The 18,085-nt window shown below is 39.6% G+C and overlaps 1 protein-coding gene across 1 annotated transcript in view; it reads left to right on the forward strand.

Annotated features, from left to right (window-relative positions):
- LOC105925580 (phospholipase B1, membrane-associated-like) overlaps positions 1-17,837 on the forward strand; it is a 26,090-nt gene extending 8,253 nt beyond the window's left edge. Inside the window, 26 exon segments of the mRNA XM_012861507.3 lie at positions 3,072-3,145; positions 3,230-3,273; positions 6,385-6,493; positions 6,608-6,659; positions 6,752-6,832; positions 7,095-7,160; positions 7,286-7,386; positions 7,480-7,561; positions 9,098-9,202; positions 9,295-9,390; positions 9,480-9,551; positions 9,649-9,726; positions 9,812-9,872; positions 9,949-10,007; positions 11,091-11,158; positions 11,242-11,285; positions 11,417-11,516; positions 11,607-11,658; positions 11,782-11,862; positions 12,908-12,973; positions 13,108-13,202; positions 14,384-14,465; positions 14,552-14,656; positions 14,788-14,883; positions 14,992-15,066; positions 16,917-17,837. Coding sequence (XP_012716961.3) covers positions 3,072-3,145; positions 3,230-3,273; positions 6,385-6,493; positions 6,608-6,659; positions 6,752-6,832; positions 7,095-7,160; positions 7,286-7,386; positions 7,480-7,561; positions 9,098-9,202; positions 9,295-9,390; positions 9,480-9,551; positions 9,649-9,726; positions 9,812-9,872; positions 9,949-10,007; positions 11,091-11,158; positions 11,242-11,285; positions 11,417-11,516; positions 11,607-11,658; positions 11,782-11,862; positions 12,908-12,973; positions 13,108-13,202; positions 14,384-14,465; positions 14,552-14,656; positions 14,788-14,883; positions 14,992-15,066; positions 16,917-17,210 — 2,238 coding nt within the window. The 3' untranslated portion in view covers positions 17,211-17,837.
- Positions 17,838-18,085: the final 248 nt, after the last annotated feature.

Genomic DNA, 18,085 nt, shown 5'->3' on the forward strand with positions numbered 1-18,085 from the left:
TAAAAAGTCCGACGTTGAGCGTCTGTGCCAACTGGTAGGTTTTTTAAGACTGACAGCCTATTTCCTACTTTTATCTTTAAAAAAACAACATTGAGGATGGTATTAAACATGTTGAAATTGTGACTATTTATCTGTAAATAATTAAAATGAAAACATAATTTTTATATATTAGTAACAGTAAAGGGAGTAGAGTTAAGCTACTTTGTCTAACCTTCACAGCATTGTTCATTAAGGAAAAGTTATTTCTGTCTGTCCACCTTTACAGCGATTAATCTATAAATTATGTGCAGCTAGTTCAGTTCATTCTTTCAGTGAAATGGTAGAAATACCAGAGAAGGGAAGCCATTTGTTACATTTACTACTATACATTTGACCCTTTCTTTCTTGAGAACCAAATAATCTGCATGTTAACCACATATAGTTTTATGGTGTGAAAAGGTGAGAATTGAAAAAAACAATTATGGTAACATTTGGCATTTTTTATTTACAGGAAGAAACAGAAACAAAATATGTGAGGATAAACACTTCTGTGCCAATCCTCCAAATATTTTTTAATGAAGGGGACCTGAAACCAGCCTTCAGGCTAAGAAGGGCCACCATCGTCCTCCTCCTTCAGCTGCTGCCCATCCAGAAGGCCCATGGAAGGCCACAGGAGATAGAGGTGCTGGTGACCCTCTACTGGCTGGCATGTGGTGCATCCTATAGGGAAACAGCTTGCAAGTAAGATTTCTTACCTTCTTGTCCTTAAATAGAGCCAACAATGACACACAACTGATAGATGATAATAATTGGATAGAAGATTAAGACATATCAGCATATTACCTAAATTAGAAGTTAATTTTATATTTGGTACAGGTCTAGTGGAGGCACGCTACAACAGGCACCACGCCAAGGCTGATAAACATCGTTGAGCGCGCCTTTGGTGATCTGAAGACACGGTGGCGTTTCATCTTCTTAAGGGTGCTGGAGGTCCGCCCGACGTTTGCCCAAAAAGTAATCGGCGCCTGCTGCATCCTCCACAATATTTGTATAGAGGCAGGTAACCAGCTAGATGAGGAGGTCGACCCAGAGGACGACGGCCATCCGGCGGCTGAAGACAGGAAGCTGCTCCAGCTGGCTGCATGTTTAAGTGAACATGACTACACCTGACCTAATGTAGATCAGTTTTAGTCATGTCCACATGCTGCTTCATTTCATTTTTTTCACCACCTGTAACAATACATAAAATAATCAGTGAATTAATTTCCATTCCAACTATTTTTAATTTTATGTTTGTAGGTGTTGTCTATTTGTATAAGATGTTAATAGAAGTTATTTATTTGTTTTAAACCACGTTAGTAACTGTTAATTTGTTGAATATGTTACACCTTCCAAAGTTAAAACATTTGTCTAAAATAAATATCTGTTTTTTTTTTTTCATATATTGTTACTATTGTTTTCTTTCCCACTTTCTCTTCTCAATTTTCCATGTCCTCACTCAGAGGAAACTCACTTAGGAAAAACATTTAAAGAATTTATTTATTTATAGATTTTATATTAGGGCTGGACAATATAGAAAAAAGCATATTGATAAAAAAATGCACATTGATGGATAGATAATTATCAAAAAAAATTAAAACCTGGCTCTTATAATATTGCTAAATGACTTAATTTTAATATATCACACACAAACACTCAATCCCAAATAAATTCTTATTTACCCAACATTTTTAACCATAACTGATTTTTTTTAAAAGAAAAATAACTCAACTTAAGAGACCTGGGTGATGTTATTAAATACTGACAAAGAATAAACTAAAGTGACCAGGGGTCCGTTCTTCGTGATCAAATGACACATCCAAGATGATTTCATCCGGCTAATCATGATCCGGCTAATTGGGTTCTTCAAACACACCTGTTGTTTATGATTAGTATGGCTGGATTGAGTTATCTGAGACAACTGCACGTTCATGCGTTTGTTTAAAAGGGGAAATGTATCGATAGTAGAAACATTGATCAGCAGCGCTGCTATTGGCTGTTCAGCATGGCCAAAGAACGCCCACAGTTTTTCTCCCAGCAGAACACGAGCTTTAATGGAAGGTTATGCCGAATTTGAGTCATTAATTAAAACGATAGGGAACACCTCAAAGTCTGTTAAAGCCAGGAGAGAGGGCTGGCAAAAAGCAGCAAACAAATTAATGTGTAAATACTGTCCATGGTAGATGTTTCTATCACTTTCTACAGTATTAATTTTTGCATTTTAATAATCTCATATTTACTTTGTTCTTTTATGTCAGAGTCTCCACAGGACCCATTAGAACATGGGAACAAGTAAAAGTGAAATACAAGAATATTCTACAAAATGGTAGCCTTTAATTATTACACTTTATTTTAAAAAGGCACTTGTTTTGTCAAGAGATCCAAATTTCAGTGTCATTCCTTAGACACGGGAAGTAAAGGACACGTGCAAACTGGGAATTTTAACAAAAAAAATCTTTATCCATAAAAAACAACTTATAGGTGCATTACCGCCACCTTCCAGAATGGAGCATGGATCAGACACTCTGCACTGTCTGGAATCAAGCTGCGGCCCTGGTGCATTCTGAGACGGTCAGTCTGAAGAACGCATGCGCGGCTCCTATCTTCGCACTCTGTGCTCCATTAACCAGCCTTGGAAACCGTGACGTCAGACCACTGTTGTGAATTCGTATTCTCAAAGAAAAAAATCCGTATTCTCAAGCAGCCGCTGCTGTTTGTGTTCATAAAGAGTAAAGCACAAATTTAAACCTGAAATTTGTATTTATTAGTTATTGAAGTTGTAACTAATTAAACCGTATGTTGTATCTTTTGAATGTGATTTAAATTATTATGAGTTTACAAATGTTATGCACAACTTCTGACTGATATGGACACAACTATCCTTTTATGTACAAATCTATTTAGAAAGCTATCTTACCCCATACTGGTTGTCGGAGGGATCTACATATTTCCTCACAATACCTAAAAGAAATGTGCAATAATTTGTATATTATTATTATTCCCCCAAAATAGATTTAATGGAATTCCCTTTGTTTCTTTTGGTTATTTTGCAGGCAGCCAATGGTGTCGGTGCAAAAGACAACAACCTAATTTTGGTGACTTATCAATATCGAGGTCTATCATGGAGGTGAGTTCTTTAATTTGTGATATTTTTATTACTATTGTTTAAGATTTAAGTAAACTAAGAATGTCATGTTTCTGCAATTTTCAGCATTGGCGGGGATGAAAACATAACCACTGTGACAACTTTACCAAGTATGTTTGTTCCCTATATTTTATGTTTGAATAAATAATACACATGAAAACTTGATGAGGTTTCAGCAAATAAAAGGGGCCTCTAAATCAGGGGCGTAGCTATGGGTGGGCCTGGATAGGCCTAGGCCCACCCACTTTGAATCGGGAACCACCCAATGAAGTGACTTTCCTTTGATGTTTTTTCTTTCTTTTTTTTAAAGGGTGTCACCTAAAGTCATCATAAAAATGCCACCGCAAAAAATAAAATTTAACGTATACTTGTCCCAAACATGAAACTATGTTCTAGCTCTCAGTAAACCGGCGGCACAGAGAAAGTCATTCACCTTAGAGCTGTGGGACGGTAACAAGGAGATGCTGGAAACATCATACTTGTTCATAAACTGTCAACATGTGAAGGTGGTGTTGGATATTGTCATGATGCGGGCCAAATGGGACATTTCTCTTAGGGGGCACAGAGAAACTAATCTGACTCCGCCAGATGTATTTCGTTCCGCCTAGCTTCACTCACATACATCTGGGACATCGCCCATTGAAAGTGATTTCTCCAACCAATTTTATGGTCTGGCCAATCAGGACGCAGGGCTGGCATTTCATAGATGTGACGTAGTGGAGAAGCGACCATGACGCGAGACTGTTTTGATAGCAATGACGGCTCGTCGAGGAAGCAAACGTTAACATTGATGCTGCTATTTCTTCCGTGTTGTCCAATCTACCTAATATTGTTTAATTAAAAGAATGTCAGAGAACGGCTCTGAAGGCTTTTGTTGGTGGAAACCATGTTTTCGCCCTTCTCCCGACCGGATTTGGCAAGTTTTGTTTTCCGGGTCGCGCCCGTGGCGGAGCGGTTAGCGGTTAGCGTGAACCATGTTAGGAGGCCTTTAGTCCTCAACGCGGTCGGCCCGGGATCGTCTCCGACCCGCGGCGCTTTGCCGCCTGTCTTTCCCCCTCTTCCTGTCAGCTCACTGTCAATAAAACGCGTGCAACTAGAGCCGCAAACACATAAAAAAAATAAAGTTTTGTTTTTCCTGCGTAGCTCTCATCAGCGTCACGGGTTAGCTTCGGTGTGAGTGGTTGAAATAGCACGTTGATAAAGATGACAGACAAGTGGCTTATCCAAACAAATGCAAGGATTTTTGATAAGGCCCTGCCTTCAATAAAGGCAATTCCTATGGCGGTGTCCCAGATGTATGTGAGTGAAGCTAGGCGGAACGAAATACATCTGGCGGAGTCAGGTTACAGAGAAACAGAAAAGCACTTGATTCTTTTTTTGGGGTAGGGGAGCTGTGTGGCTTTTGCTTAAATATTTACAATAAGTGGTGGCTTTTTCAAGCTTGAATTCTCTGATTATGATCATGCAGAAAAAAAAGAGGTTCAGACTTTGAGTAGACCACTCCAGAACATCTAGAGCCATTAAAAGGTGCACTTGGTGGTGTGCTGCTGATCAATGTTCCACTGTATAATGCAAGAGTGTTTGAGCTAAAGGTCCGTACACAACCCCCAAAAACAGGGAGATGTGTTTTCTCCCTGGGTTGAAAGAACAAAATGACATGATTCTGTGCTTGCTGCCCCGGTTTTGGAACTCTTACAGCTTTTTTTTTTTACAATTTTGCGCTAGATTGGACCTATGGCGACTACCAAGAAGTTATGCACTAGAGTAACTTTCTTTTATTTTTGCCAATTCAAGTAAACTAAAAGAATGTGTGGGTTCTTTCAGAGTATTAACTGGCCCTGATAAAAGTTATGTTCTGGTTCTGACTTCTTGCTAAAATCTTATCAGCTCGAGTCAGAGAAAACAGTTCTCTGTTCTTGTGTGATATGTAGAGGTCTTTATGATCAGGAGCATCTGGCCAGAAAGTGAATTTTGGAGTTCCATTACTTAGGGCAAATCCTTCAAGTTGTAAAACAGCAAAAGCAGTCCTCAGAACATCACACCACCACCACCACCATCTTTGTATGTCATTTTGCTATATTTTTTCTGAAATTCTCCAGTAGTTATGTCAGATGTAAAGGGATGCACTCCTTCCAAAAACGTTCCCCTTTTGTCACGTCGGCCCACAGAATATTTTCCCAAAGTTATTAGAGAAATTAGAAATCAGGGATTTATTGTTTCCGTCTGGCAGAACCAGGCCTTGGCGTGACTAGTGAAACTGAGTTAATCACAGTTAATACACTGTTTACTAAGAAGGCAATTATGATTTTACTCAAGTCCCAATTGTTTTGGATAGCTTTTTGCCTATAGAAAATGAAATCATCTTTTGAAAACAGTTTTTTTTTAACTTACTCAGGTTATCTTTGTTTATTAAAATTTGTTTGATGATCTGAAAAGTAAAAAGGCTAAATCAGAGGAAATCTCTTTCTCACAACTCTTTGAACAAAACTCAACTCAGAGTGGCATCTTCTGCTGCTGTTTACACCTTCTGACATTTATAATGCCTTGACGGATGACCACAGCACACACATCAATGACCAGCGTGTTAAAGCAACCTGATGACGTCTCAGATGTTTGCCTTTGAACTTTGTGCTGATAACAAGCCGGTAGTTAATTAATTAATATTTCATAATATGTTACATGACACTTTATGTAAAGCTAAATGTTTAACTTCAAACACAATTATGATGGCCTAAAAGCAAATTACATACTTGTTCAGACTTTTCAAGACAGTGCATGAATACTCAGCATTTGGCAAACAAGTCAAAATAAATTGATTTCAAGCTCTAGTAGTCGCTTGCAACACCAAAGTGACACCTTGACACAACAAGACAGGAAAACGTCAAGTAATGCTGATGAAAACAAGGGTGGCTGCAACTGCAGTTGGCAAGAATTGTGGTTAAATGTTTCCAGGTATGCTACAGGCGTTCAATAATGTACATGATAAAATTACTCCATACAAGAAAGAAAGAAAGTATTTATTTAGAGCTATAAACAGCAGTGTAGTGTATATATATATATATATATATATATATATATATATATATATATATATATATATATATATAGAGAGAGAGAGAGAGAGAGAGAGAGAGAGAGAGAGAGAGAGAGAGAGAGAGAGAGAGAGAGAGAATTTATCTCTTTGTTTTTATTTCTTTACCCTTTCCAATGACACTTTGCAGACATCCTGAGGGAGTTTAACCCTTCTGTGACTGGATTCTCAACGGGCATCGGGAACCAGAACAGCCCAGGAGCTTTTCTGAATCAGGCCGTACCCGGAGCCCAGAGTGTGTGAGTTCACCACCAGCTTACCTAAATCTTACTAAGCATATTCATTCCCCCATTATGTATGACTGTGGGGTAAGATCATTGATTTATCACATTGAACTTGTTTTCCTGTTCCAGTGACATGGTGCAGCAAGTGCGCACTCTGGTGGCCAAAATGAAAAGTGACTCGGTAAGGCAGAAGTAGTTTACAGTACATGTGAGCCTCGTTGAGTTATTTTGTACCCCTGTGACATCAGAACCTTTATTTATGATCTCCATCAGCGCATTGATTTCAACAATGACTGGAAAGTGATCACCATGTTCATCGGTGGCAATGACATATGTACCCACTGCACTGACAGTGTAAGTGCTTTCTCCCCACATTGTATTAGAGTCCAAAATATTTGAATGTAAAGTTTTATAATACATGGTTTACATTCGAGTCAGTATGTGTTTCGCCTTTTCACATCGAAAAGTCATGGTCAATCCAATCATCCTGGTAGATGAAGTGACAGAATCCCAAGTTAATCAAGAATCTTTATCATCATTAATAGAAGGAAATAAATGTTTGAACAAGACATTTCCTTCCAAATGATTTTAAAAAGTAACTTTTTACCCCCTACAGATAATCTTCTCAGCCAGAAATGTGGTTCTTCGAATCCGTGAAGCCCTGGACATACTCCACAGTGAAGTGTGTTCCCGTTATCTTGCATCATTCTAACAAAAGTGCTTTAGTGCACAGCATGTGTGAAGTGTTAAAGTGTATATATATATCAGTTATAGACTCTTCTACAAGTGTTCTTTTCCAACTTCCAGGTGCCTCGTTCAATTGTTAACATGGTGGAGATGTTCAACATTATACCCCTGCGTGAAATGCACAAAGATAAATCTTTGGGTTGTCCCACCTGGATGGTCAAGTTAGTGATTCCCCCCCCCCCAACTAATGCAAATCGTCTGAGCTAAAAACCTGTGACGTGTTGCTGTTAACAGTCCTCGTGTTCATGTTTCAGAATACTTTGCCCCTGTGTCCTGGAGCCCACTGAGGGATCGCGTGAACTGCAGAGGCTTTGGGACATCAACAGAGCGTATCAGGTACAAACCAGATAAATATTTTTTGGTAGCAATATTTATATTTGAGCATCAGATTCAAGCTAATTTTAGTTTCTGCCATTCTGTCTTTGACTTGGACGAAAGTAACAAAATTGAAAGGCTGTTGTTCTGGGTTCAGTCGGGGCTGTATTAGGAACTAACTTCAATACATGCTGGCCCAAATGGGTATTTAACGGCCATTCCTATCAGAAATAGTAGAGCGCTTATCAGTTGGGTGGCTTCCTGGGAGGGACATGACTTTTAAGCATAGTCGATAGATGTTCAACTGGGTTGGAGCCATTCCAGAAGTTAATTTTTTGTCTGCTTATTATTCCAAAAGCACATTTGTTGTTTTTTGGGATCATTTTCTTGTTGGATACTCTAGGTGTTCAATTTCTAACCATGTATAGCTGTTCCACCTCCACTTTGTGCAAGGCACCATTAGTTCTGGCAGTGAAGCAAACTGTGCTGTGATCATCGCCATGTTTCATAGTTGGAGCGGGATCTAAGGCTTTAAAAGCCTCACCTCTTCTCAGAACATATTCCATGTTGGGCCAAACTGTTTATTCTTTATTTTGTAGAACGTGAACCTTTTCCCCAAATGGCATTTGTCTTATCTATTTGGAAAGCTACATACATCAGCCATGCCTTAAATCCTGATCTCTATTAAAATGGTTACAGAGGAAATACAGAACTTCCTTTTACAGAACAGGTTTCTAAATTTTTTTACCTCTTAATTCAGAAAAGTGGAAGAATAGGTAACCCTTTCACACATGTCCTGTTGGAGGTAAAAAATATATATATATATCAGAATCAGAATCGAGTTTAATCGGCAAGTACATTTGCACTTACAAGGAATTTGACTTGGTGTTGATGGTGCAGACAAAAAAATAAGAATAGAGTAAAATAATAAGTAAAAGGATATATACACGGAAGCTGTATACACTCAGCAGACTGTGCGTCAATGTAACGCAGAAGCTTGTAAGTCCTGAATGGGGGAGAGAGACAGTGTCCAGATTCACGGGTGGCTCTTGGCCTTGTTCATAAGGCCAGTATATATACACACACATCTATATATATATAGATGTCTAAGAAGCATTGCTTGATACCACCTTTAAAAGATGAAAATAAAAATGCAATTTGTAACAATTTTTTCTTAGTTCATATTAGATTTGCATTATTTTATGCTTGTAGTGAACCATATTTGCACTATTAAACTGGTACAGCACATGTTTTTGTACATTAGTATGCTGCAGTTTAAGAAAATTTATATATTTATTGTGTTTTACCTGTTTAAATGTATTTCATATATTTACACAATGCTAAGGGGAATTTGATGTTTAATTTATGGCTTTTTAAATAACAGATTTCACATTTTCTTTTAGTTTGTATTGAAACAAATACAATCAGAAACTGGATTGTTTTATGGAAACGATATTGTGCTAATTATGAAAACTTTAAAAACAAAAACATATACATACATATATGTTTTCTGCTCATTTCACCGTGCTGTAATTCTCTCTTTTTTTTTATCTACAGAAAGGTATAAGAGAGCTGATTGACTCTGGACGGTATGACACACATGATAACTTCACTGTGGTCCTGCAGCCCTTCTTTAGAGAGGTTGTCCTTCCCAGGTTAGAGGTGAGACTGGCCTATTTGAGCCATTAGTCTCTGTATAAATCAGTTTCTTCACATATTTTGAATCGTTTTATTCTTTTTGCTTTCTATATCAGGACGGTCGGCCTGATCGCTCTTATTTCTCGCCGGACTGTTTTCACCTGAGCCAGAAAGCTCACACTCTCATGGCTCGGTCGCTTTGGAACAACATGGTAGAGTTTGCTCCACGCCTCATCTTGTATTTGTGTGTTTTTATTCCTTTTTCACCTAAAATAAATGAATGTCTCTCACAATGTCTTAGTTGGAGCCACTCGGCAACAAGACTTACACACAAGACTTTCTTGCAGAAATTGATCTGAAGTGTCCATCAGAGGTAACTCATTTTCTGAAAATGTACCTTATATATTGTTCTAAACATTTGCATGTATTAATTATTATTTAATTATTACTATTTCTGTTATTTCTTCAAGAGCAACCCATTCATCCGAACAGCGGTTAATAGTGACTACACCTTTCCAGGCCCTCCACCAACTTCTCCTCCAATTACTGTAGGTCATGTTCCCACAGATTATAACAGCTAATATTTATTGCTTAAGCTTCATGCAAAATGTATATGCATTTGTCATTTTGTAGAACTGGGGCAGTGACTTCTCCTGCACTCCTATGGCTCCGTCAAACTCCGTGCCCACTTCAGGTATGAATTCTTGTGTCAATGAAGTGAAATGCTGCTTTTGAGACATACAACTGTACTGATACTGGGCTTTTGTTAGCTCACAGAGTACGTCCAGCAGACATTAAGGTGGTGGGGGCTCTCGGAGACTCTCTAACGGTAGGAACATGCTGTTAAAGAGGTCTGATTTAGTGTTAGAGAGCCTGAATGCAGTCAGAAAAAGCCTGCAGTTGCAGCCATCCTTGTTTTCATCGGCACTACTTTACGTTTTCCTGTCTTGTTGCAAAAGTTTTCTAAACCATTTCTGCAAAGGTGTCACTTTGGTGTTGCAAGCGACTACTATAGCTTGAACTCAATTTATTTTGACTTGTTTGCCAAATGCTAGACTTAGTATTCCTGCACTGTCTTGAAAAGTCTGAACAAGTATGTAATTTGCTTTTGGCGTCTTAAAGGTCTGGCAAAGTCTACAAAACAAGAATATAATAACATTTGCATTTACAGAATTTTGCTAATCCCTTTCCAAAAAGTGAAAGATGTATGTAAAACTAAAGTGCCTGACCAACTATTTTTATCTTTTCTATCTAACGGCATTTTTTAAAGAAAGACATGAAAAATCCCTTCCATTGGGAACATAGCATGCTGAAAAAGGTTCTCCGATCAAATGAGAACAAGATTAATCTTTCACACCAGCATGGGAGGAAGCTAACACTGTACATTACTCAGAACACACTTTCCCTGCTGTGAAACTGGGTGGTTGTAGCGTTATGCGGGGCTGATGCTTTCCTTTAGTCAGAGCTGATATGGAGGTAGATGGATTTAAATACAGGGAAATCTCAGTAGATAACCTGTTGAAGGCTGCATTGGACTAGTGAGTGAGATGGAGGTTCACCTTTCATTAGACCTACTCAGCCAGAGCTACGATGGAAGGGTTTGGATCAAACATGTTGATGGGTTAGGATGGTACAGTCAGGGAACAGACCGAAGATTAGGAATCTGTGGCATGACTTGAACTGATGTGAACACATGCTCTCCATCCACTCTGCATCCTTTTCCTACTGTAAGCACAAGCATGCACTACTTTGCGTCGGTTTAAAGACAACCCAAATAAAATCGAACTCAATCGAAGAACAGAACTCATATGAGTGGTTGGCAAGGTACTACAACTCTGCTGGCATGGAAGCCAAGAGAACAACATAGATGTATTGTAAATTGTGTCTGTAACTGGTTTTTCTTGCACTTTAGGCTGCCTTTGGTGCAAGGGCGACAAGCCTGCCGCAGCTGAGCAATGAATATAGGGGGGTGTCATGGAGGTGAGACAAAACACAAAAGCTTCTGACGGAAACCCATGTACCGCCGCGAGCATTGTATTCATTGCATGTCTCTCTTCATCTAGTATCGGAGGGGATGACACTCTTGAGACTGTCACAACACTGCCCAGTAAGCTTTGATATTTTGTTTCTGTGTTGTGTAATGGCACAATGGCTCCACTAGAGGCCAGACATTGTCCAGATAAAACGATCCTCCTGCAGCGCTGTAAAATACTACACCTTTTCTAACTGTTGCACCAGATGTCCTGAAGAAGTTCAACCCTGGCATCAAAGGGGCTTCAAAGGGGATCGGAAAAGAGCAGACCGGCTTCAACGTGGCTGTATCTGGGGCTAAAGCAGGGTAAGTTAACTTATCTATACTGTGCAATGTTGTAGGCATTTTATGAGCTCATAAACATAGCCACCTGATAACTAATATGAATGTGTGCAGAGGGGTTCCAGAGCAGGTCAGACGTCTGGTTGATGCCATGAAAAATGATGCTGTGAGTTTAAGCCTGATTTTAATGCAATGTTCTGTTACTCGGTTTTGTTGCACTGCACCACATGTGAGTCGAATCTTTGCTCCATCTGTCTGTCTTTCTGAATCTTGCACTGGATGGAGGTAGGCAGTGGATTTCCAGAATGACTGGAAGCTTGTGACCCTCTTCATTGGAGGCAACGACCTTTGTCAGTACTGCAACGACCGGGTGAGTCGCTGGGTAAACCTCTCTGGGGGGTATGTGGAGCTGCCTCATGATATCACCCCCCCAAATTGGTCTAAGCTACCGAGCATAATGAAGCTTTGTGAGGGGCTCTCCTCTAACAGCCTTATTGTGTCAGAGTGAGATGAGAGCAGGCATGGTTTCCTTTCAATGAGCACATTCTGTTACCTTACCCCTCCAACTCAGAACCCTCCGCCTCCCCCCTTCTATCCCAGCCTCTGTCTACCATAGAAAAAGCACAGATGGGGACAGAGCCGGGTCTTGTTTCCTGAAAGGTATCAACAACTCAGAGGACTTTCTTCATTTGGTGTAAATGGCTCACCCTGGGGCTTATGGACTCGGTGAGCTTTCTTTTAATGTCTCTCTTTTGAAGCAAGACATCAGAAAATAGCATCAATTTTATATCAGCTCCAAGACTGGGGTATTAGCAGTTGCTGATGTGCTCTGTCTGGTTGCATGCCTCCTCTGGCCTAACAAATTTAGAACAGGCCAGATCACCATGCAGCTCTTCTCTGGCTACAGCAGATGCTAAATAGCAGTGGCAGTTGCCCAGGGCGGCTTTACAAAAGGGGTAACCATAAAAAAAAGAGCTTATCCATCTGACAGGTACACCTTGAATAGGTTTTTAATTCCTTTTACGCATGTGCAATCAATGGGGATTTGTTGCCCATAAGGGTGTGATGCGCAAACGTCCCTTGCTTGTTGCTGAGAAGAGGGAGATTAGGGTGGGTTTGCTGCCAGTCACACAGCACCCTTGTGCTGGGATGTCCAAATTATTCTGCAATGTCTTACATTTCCCTATAGTCAAAATGTCTGGCTGTTACCTCACATCTTCACATGGCCTTTTTGTAGACGTTTATATAATGGAAACAGCCACAAAGGGAGGAAAATTGTTAGGGGTGTTGGGGACGGAGTAAGAAGTGTCTCATCCGGGGGGGCATCCATACAAGAACCACCACTGTTATAAAAGGCTCGATTGAACTCTTTGTTGACCTTTGGTTATTTCATCATTTTGCCTCAAAACCCACAGGCCACGCTTTCATCTGCAAACTACAGCAATCACTTGAGGACAAGCTTGGATATCTTGTACAATGAGGTAAGATCACTATGATACGCCGTAAAATCTATAGTATAACTAAAACTCAGTGTTCTTTACTTTTCTTTTAAGTCACCACCGCCATAAAAGGAGAAAATCTAATGAGATTATGGTTTCTTGGCATTTGGCCTCAGGTTCCACGAACTATCGTCAACGTCTTGGAGATCCTGGAAGTTGAAGGCCTTCGCAGAATCAAAAAGGATAGCCTCGGATGCACCCTGGTGCAAAAGTAGGCAACAACTATTGGTCTTTTAACTTCTTCAAATATCAAAGGCACTGAGTCCAACAAAGGAAGCACTGTGAGCAGTGAGTCGTGTGAATGACATTGAGGAGAAATATTTTTTTAAGCCAGATTCAGTTTCCAATTTAAAGTGGAAGCCCAAATGATCAAGAGGAGCAAGTGGCCAATAAATCCTTGTGAAACTTCTATTGTTTTCCTTGGCCATACTTTAACTGTGCTGCAGCTTGTATAGCTTTTTGGAAATTCAGATTTTGCATTGAGTTATTGAAAATTAGTAATGCTGCAATAGAGTTTTGTAAAATATAGATAATTTTAGACAACGCCTACAGTGCCAGACACATCTATGGGCAGCCCTAGGGAAGATGTGTCAATTCATAAATGTATATTTTATAGCAGTAGCAAAATAACACACTAAAAAATTAAGTCAAATCTAAAGTTTTTTTTTTTTAGTTAGGGAATAGCATATTTATTTTAGCCTTAGACCCATGCTTATCTTGCCACCCCCACCCACAATGAGCAGGATGTTAAATCAGAAAAGAAAATCTGCAAAGCTAGAGAGCCTTCAGCAAAGTGTGGCATATTGGAGCCATTAAGACTCCATAACAACCAGATGCCAAGAAGTGTTTGAAAGTGTTGCCAGAAAAAAAAAAAGCTTTTTATGCCATAAAATCAAAAACCGAAACACAGGAAGTTTGCTTAATGCTGGTCACATGATGTTTTATTTTTGGTAACCAACACTTCAGATGTGGGCACTGGAGTCTCTGCTAGGTATGGTGGAGGGTCTGTAGAGCCGGCCTGTTTTTCTTCCAAAGGCTCCAGATTTCTTGTTCGATTGCATGATATTAGAAACTCTTTGAAATACCAGATGAGAAGAGATTATTTTAAATACAAATCTGATGGGATTTAAACCCGAAATCGCTGCAGTTAACAGTAAACAGAAACCGGGTTGTCGTTGGGTGTTTTAGCCAAATAATGGTTTGAAACACACGGCCAAATCAGCACAGAACTGGCTCACTTTTATCATTTTCAATGTGAGATTGTTCAACCGCAAGAGCTTAGTTTGAAGACTTTTTATAACATTTTTCCAGGGCTGTCTGACCTTGCAACCATTTTACCTGCGACATTAACATTTCCAGAATGAGCTGCTAATTTCCCCATTTGACCCACAGGCAAGTTTGCCCTTGCTTCTTGTTACCTGGAGAGGATTCCCCAGAGCTGGCTGAAATGAAACGGATCAATCGGGAACTGCAGGTTTCTCCCACACAAAATCATGTTTTCTTCGGAGCACGTCACGAGTAAAATGGACCAGTGATAACATTTTCTTCCGCTTGTGTCAGATTGAGACTGAAAAACTGGTGTATGGAGGTCGTTATGACGGCAGGGAGGACTTTGCTGTGGTTGTCCAGCCTTTTTTCCGAAATTCCATTGTTCCATTAAATGCTGTAAGCCATCTGCACAACAGCACTCCATTGCTGTTCACCATATGCACAAAGATTTAGCTTTCAGACGCAAGCACTCCTGTCCTATTAGAGCACAAAACACACTCAGCGATCCGGTGCTTGCTTTCCTGCAGGAGGGCCTGCCTGACACCACCTTCTTCTCTGAGGACTGTTTCCACTTCAGTGAGCGAGGACATGCTGGCATGGCTGCTGCTCTGTGGAATAACATGGTGAGTTTGGCAAGGCCGAAAGTACAAGTCTAACTGCAGGGTTAAAGACAGAGTGTTGCTAAATCACCACTTAAGCTGGGCAAAGTCATGCTTCTGTTTTATCTCTAGCTGGAGCCAGTGGGTAAAAAACAGTCCTACAACAATTTCACCAACGCCAGAAATATCCTCAAGTGCCCCACTGAGGTAAGACAGCTGCTGTGTAATGGCACCGTTGGCCCAGTTTTGCACATGCATTTTGCTCAAAGTACAGCGCAACCAGAAGGTATTCACACTGCTTCCCTTTTTTCCCCACATTTTGTTGTTACAGGCTTATTCTAGAACCATACTGAGCATAGGTGTCTTTTCAAAAATCAAATTAAACTTTATTTATATAGCACCTTCCAACAACGCATCGCATCAGCCAAAGTGCTTTACAGCATAAAAAACAAACAAATACTGTATACATTAAAACAAAAAAGTATCAGGTAAAAAGCTAAAAATACAAATACGTTAAAAGAAAAATACAAAAAACAAAACAAAAGCTAAAAGCCTTTTTAAATAAATTGTTCTTGAGTTTGGCTTTAAATAGAGGTAGATCAATGATGGAGTGTAGCTCATAGGGAAGACTATTCTGTGATGTTGGATCAGCCACTAAAAAGGACCGATCAACACAAGATAGTTCATAAGGACAAAGTCAAAACAAGGCGTTAGACATTTTTGTAAATTAAAAAATTGGGGACATTGAAAAGTGCTAGGTAAGTGTGTATTCACGCATTTCCCTATAACTCTCAGGTGTCAATTCAGGTGCATCTGAATTCCACTGATCATCCATGAGATGCTAATATTGGTGTCCACCTGTAGAAAACCAGTGGACAGGACAGGATTGGGACTGGAGCACACTTGTCTATCTAAGGTCTTAGGGTTGCAAGTTCATGTCAGAACAGAAACCAAGTAATCAAGTCAAAGGAACAGTCTGCAAAGCTCATGGAATGAGATTATGTCAGGGCATAGATCTGGGGAAGACAGAAACTAAAAATGTCAGCATTAGAATATGTCCTGAAAAGCCTTGTGGTTTTAATCATTTGGAAATGGAATACATTTAGAACCATCAAGGCTTTTCACAGATCTACCCCGAGCAAGCTGGGTAATTACTCAAGAAGGGTCTTTAGCCGAGAGAGTACCAGGCACCCAAAGGCCACTAAATTAGAGTTATAATGTTCACTTGTGGAGATAGAAGAACAATCCTGTTGGCCAGTTACCTTCTCACCCCACCAATATGGCCTTTTTGGTAGGGTTACTATACAGAAGCCAAAAAAAAGACATCGGAGGTGAAAAAGAAATCAAAACAAGACATTTTGGGCTGAACTCCAAGCAGCATGTCTGGATAACAACAGGCGCTGCTTTATGAACCATGATGGTGGCAGCATCATGCCGTGAATATGTTTTTCAGGGCCATGAATTTGGCATTTAGTCTGCAAAGAGGGTAAGATGGCAGAACCTAAAGAAAATCTGGCCTGTTGTGCTCTGAAGCACCAGACTAACAAATCAAGAATACCGTTGAGTGACCCATTCAGAAGCTGGACGTAAATCCAATAAAACATCACTTGAAAGACGTACAAATTGTTGTCAAACAACACTGCCCATCCGACAAGGTTGAGCTTGAGAGGCTCTGTGGAAAAGAACGGGTAAAGAGACCTAAAACAGTTATGTACAAATAAACCCCAAAAGACCTGGCTGTGATTGGTGCCAGAGATGTACCAGAAAATATTAACACGTGTGTGTGAATACTTATTAAACAGTTAATTGACAAGCTTTTGAGGTACAAAATTAAAAATAAAATAGCACATTTTAAATACAGTCATATTCAATAAATTAGAATATGGGTTCTGATTAGGCTCAATTGTCAGCTCACCAGTACAATTTGTAACAAACTTTAAGCAGCTTTACTGGATATGACCGTCTGTAGCATAAAATGGGGAGAGGAAGTGAAGCGAGGGAATACTTACTGGTGACACCGGACATTTCACTAAATTCAATGCCTCTGTGTGTTTCAGGAGGAGCCGTACATCTTCACAAGCGTGAACAGTTTTCCCAGTGCGACCACAACCACAGCACCCCCAGCGGGCACCATCCCGGGATGGCTTGCCGCCGTGCTGACCATTGTTGGCCTTCTGATGGGCTGCAGCGTCACCTGGCTCCTCCTCTCCCGCAGACACAAGAGAAGCAAGAGGAAGACAATGGCTAGTGTTGAGAGGGACGGCGCTGCTTGTGACACTCGTTTTAACTGTCATACTGAACCATACAAGCAGAAAAAAGAAGAAAGTCAGGGAGAGAACAGCTCTTTCTGACATCTAAGTTCTTGCAGAAATGAACATACAGTGTTTTTACAAAACATTATTCAACAAAGCAATGTAGCACTCTCTCTTTTGACTGGAAAAAAATAAATGTGTATGTTATACTCTTTTAACAGAAATCAGTAGTTTAACTGATTGAATGAGAGCAACGCCTTTAAACATTGCTTGGCTGAACTTAAGAAAATGTCTGTGAGGAATGTTTGCACTTGTAATTTTCTGCACAAACTATGCACATTCTAATGTATTAGCTGGTCTAACAACTAAAATGAAACCACTGAACAAAGGAACATGCAAACAACTACCCTTACAGGTTGCATGGCATTATAACTGCCTCATATCTAGAGGGTTTCGGATATTCTAACATTAAGTAATATATATATATATATATATATATATATATATATATATATATATATATTTATATATATATATATTTATATATAATACCTTTCTCACAACTTGACCACAAATGAGTTTAACACTGTGCCATCCTTCCTTCAATTTTAGGTTTTCAAAGAAAATTGTTGTGTATTTTGTTCCTTGCTACGGTGAAATAAATAATTTGAGATTATGACTTTTTTAAATGTATATGTGCTCAGTCCCCTTGAAATAAACATGGAAATGCCATAAACAAGCTGGACTGCTCATGCTATAGTCTATAGTGCTATAGTCTGCACGCTGTATAATAAGTTGCTTTCATGGCACCTTTACAATGATTAAAGCGAGTGATATTTTATATTATCATTCTCACATAGTAAGATGGATGGAAAATACTAGCTAGGTGCTTTAGGTTCATGGATCTGTTTCACTTTTCTTCAGGCCTAAAAATGATTATTTTCACAATGTATGTACAGGTAAGAACAAAGTAG

The sequence above is a fragment of the Fundulus heteroclitus genome, chromosome 19 (genome assembly GCF_011125445.2).
Source record: "Fundulus heteroclitus isolate FHET01 chromosome 19, MU-UCD_Fhet_4.1, whole genome shotgun sequence".
NCBI classification, from domain to species: domain Eukaryota; kingdom Metazoa; phylum Chordata; class Actinopteri; order Cyprinodontiformes; family Fundulidae; genus Fundulus; species Fundulus heteroclitus.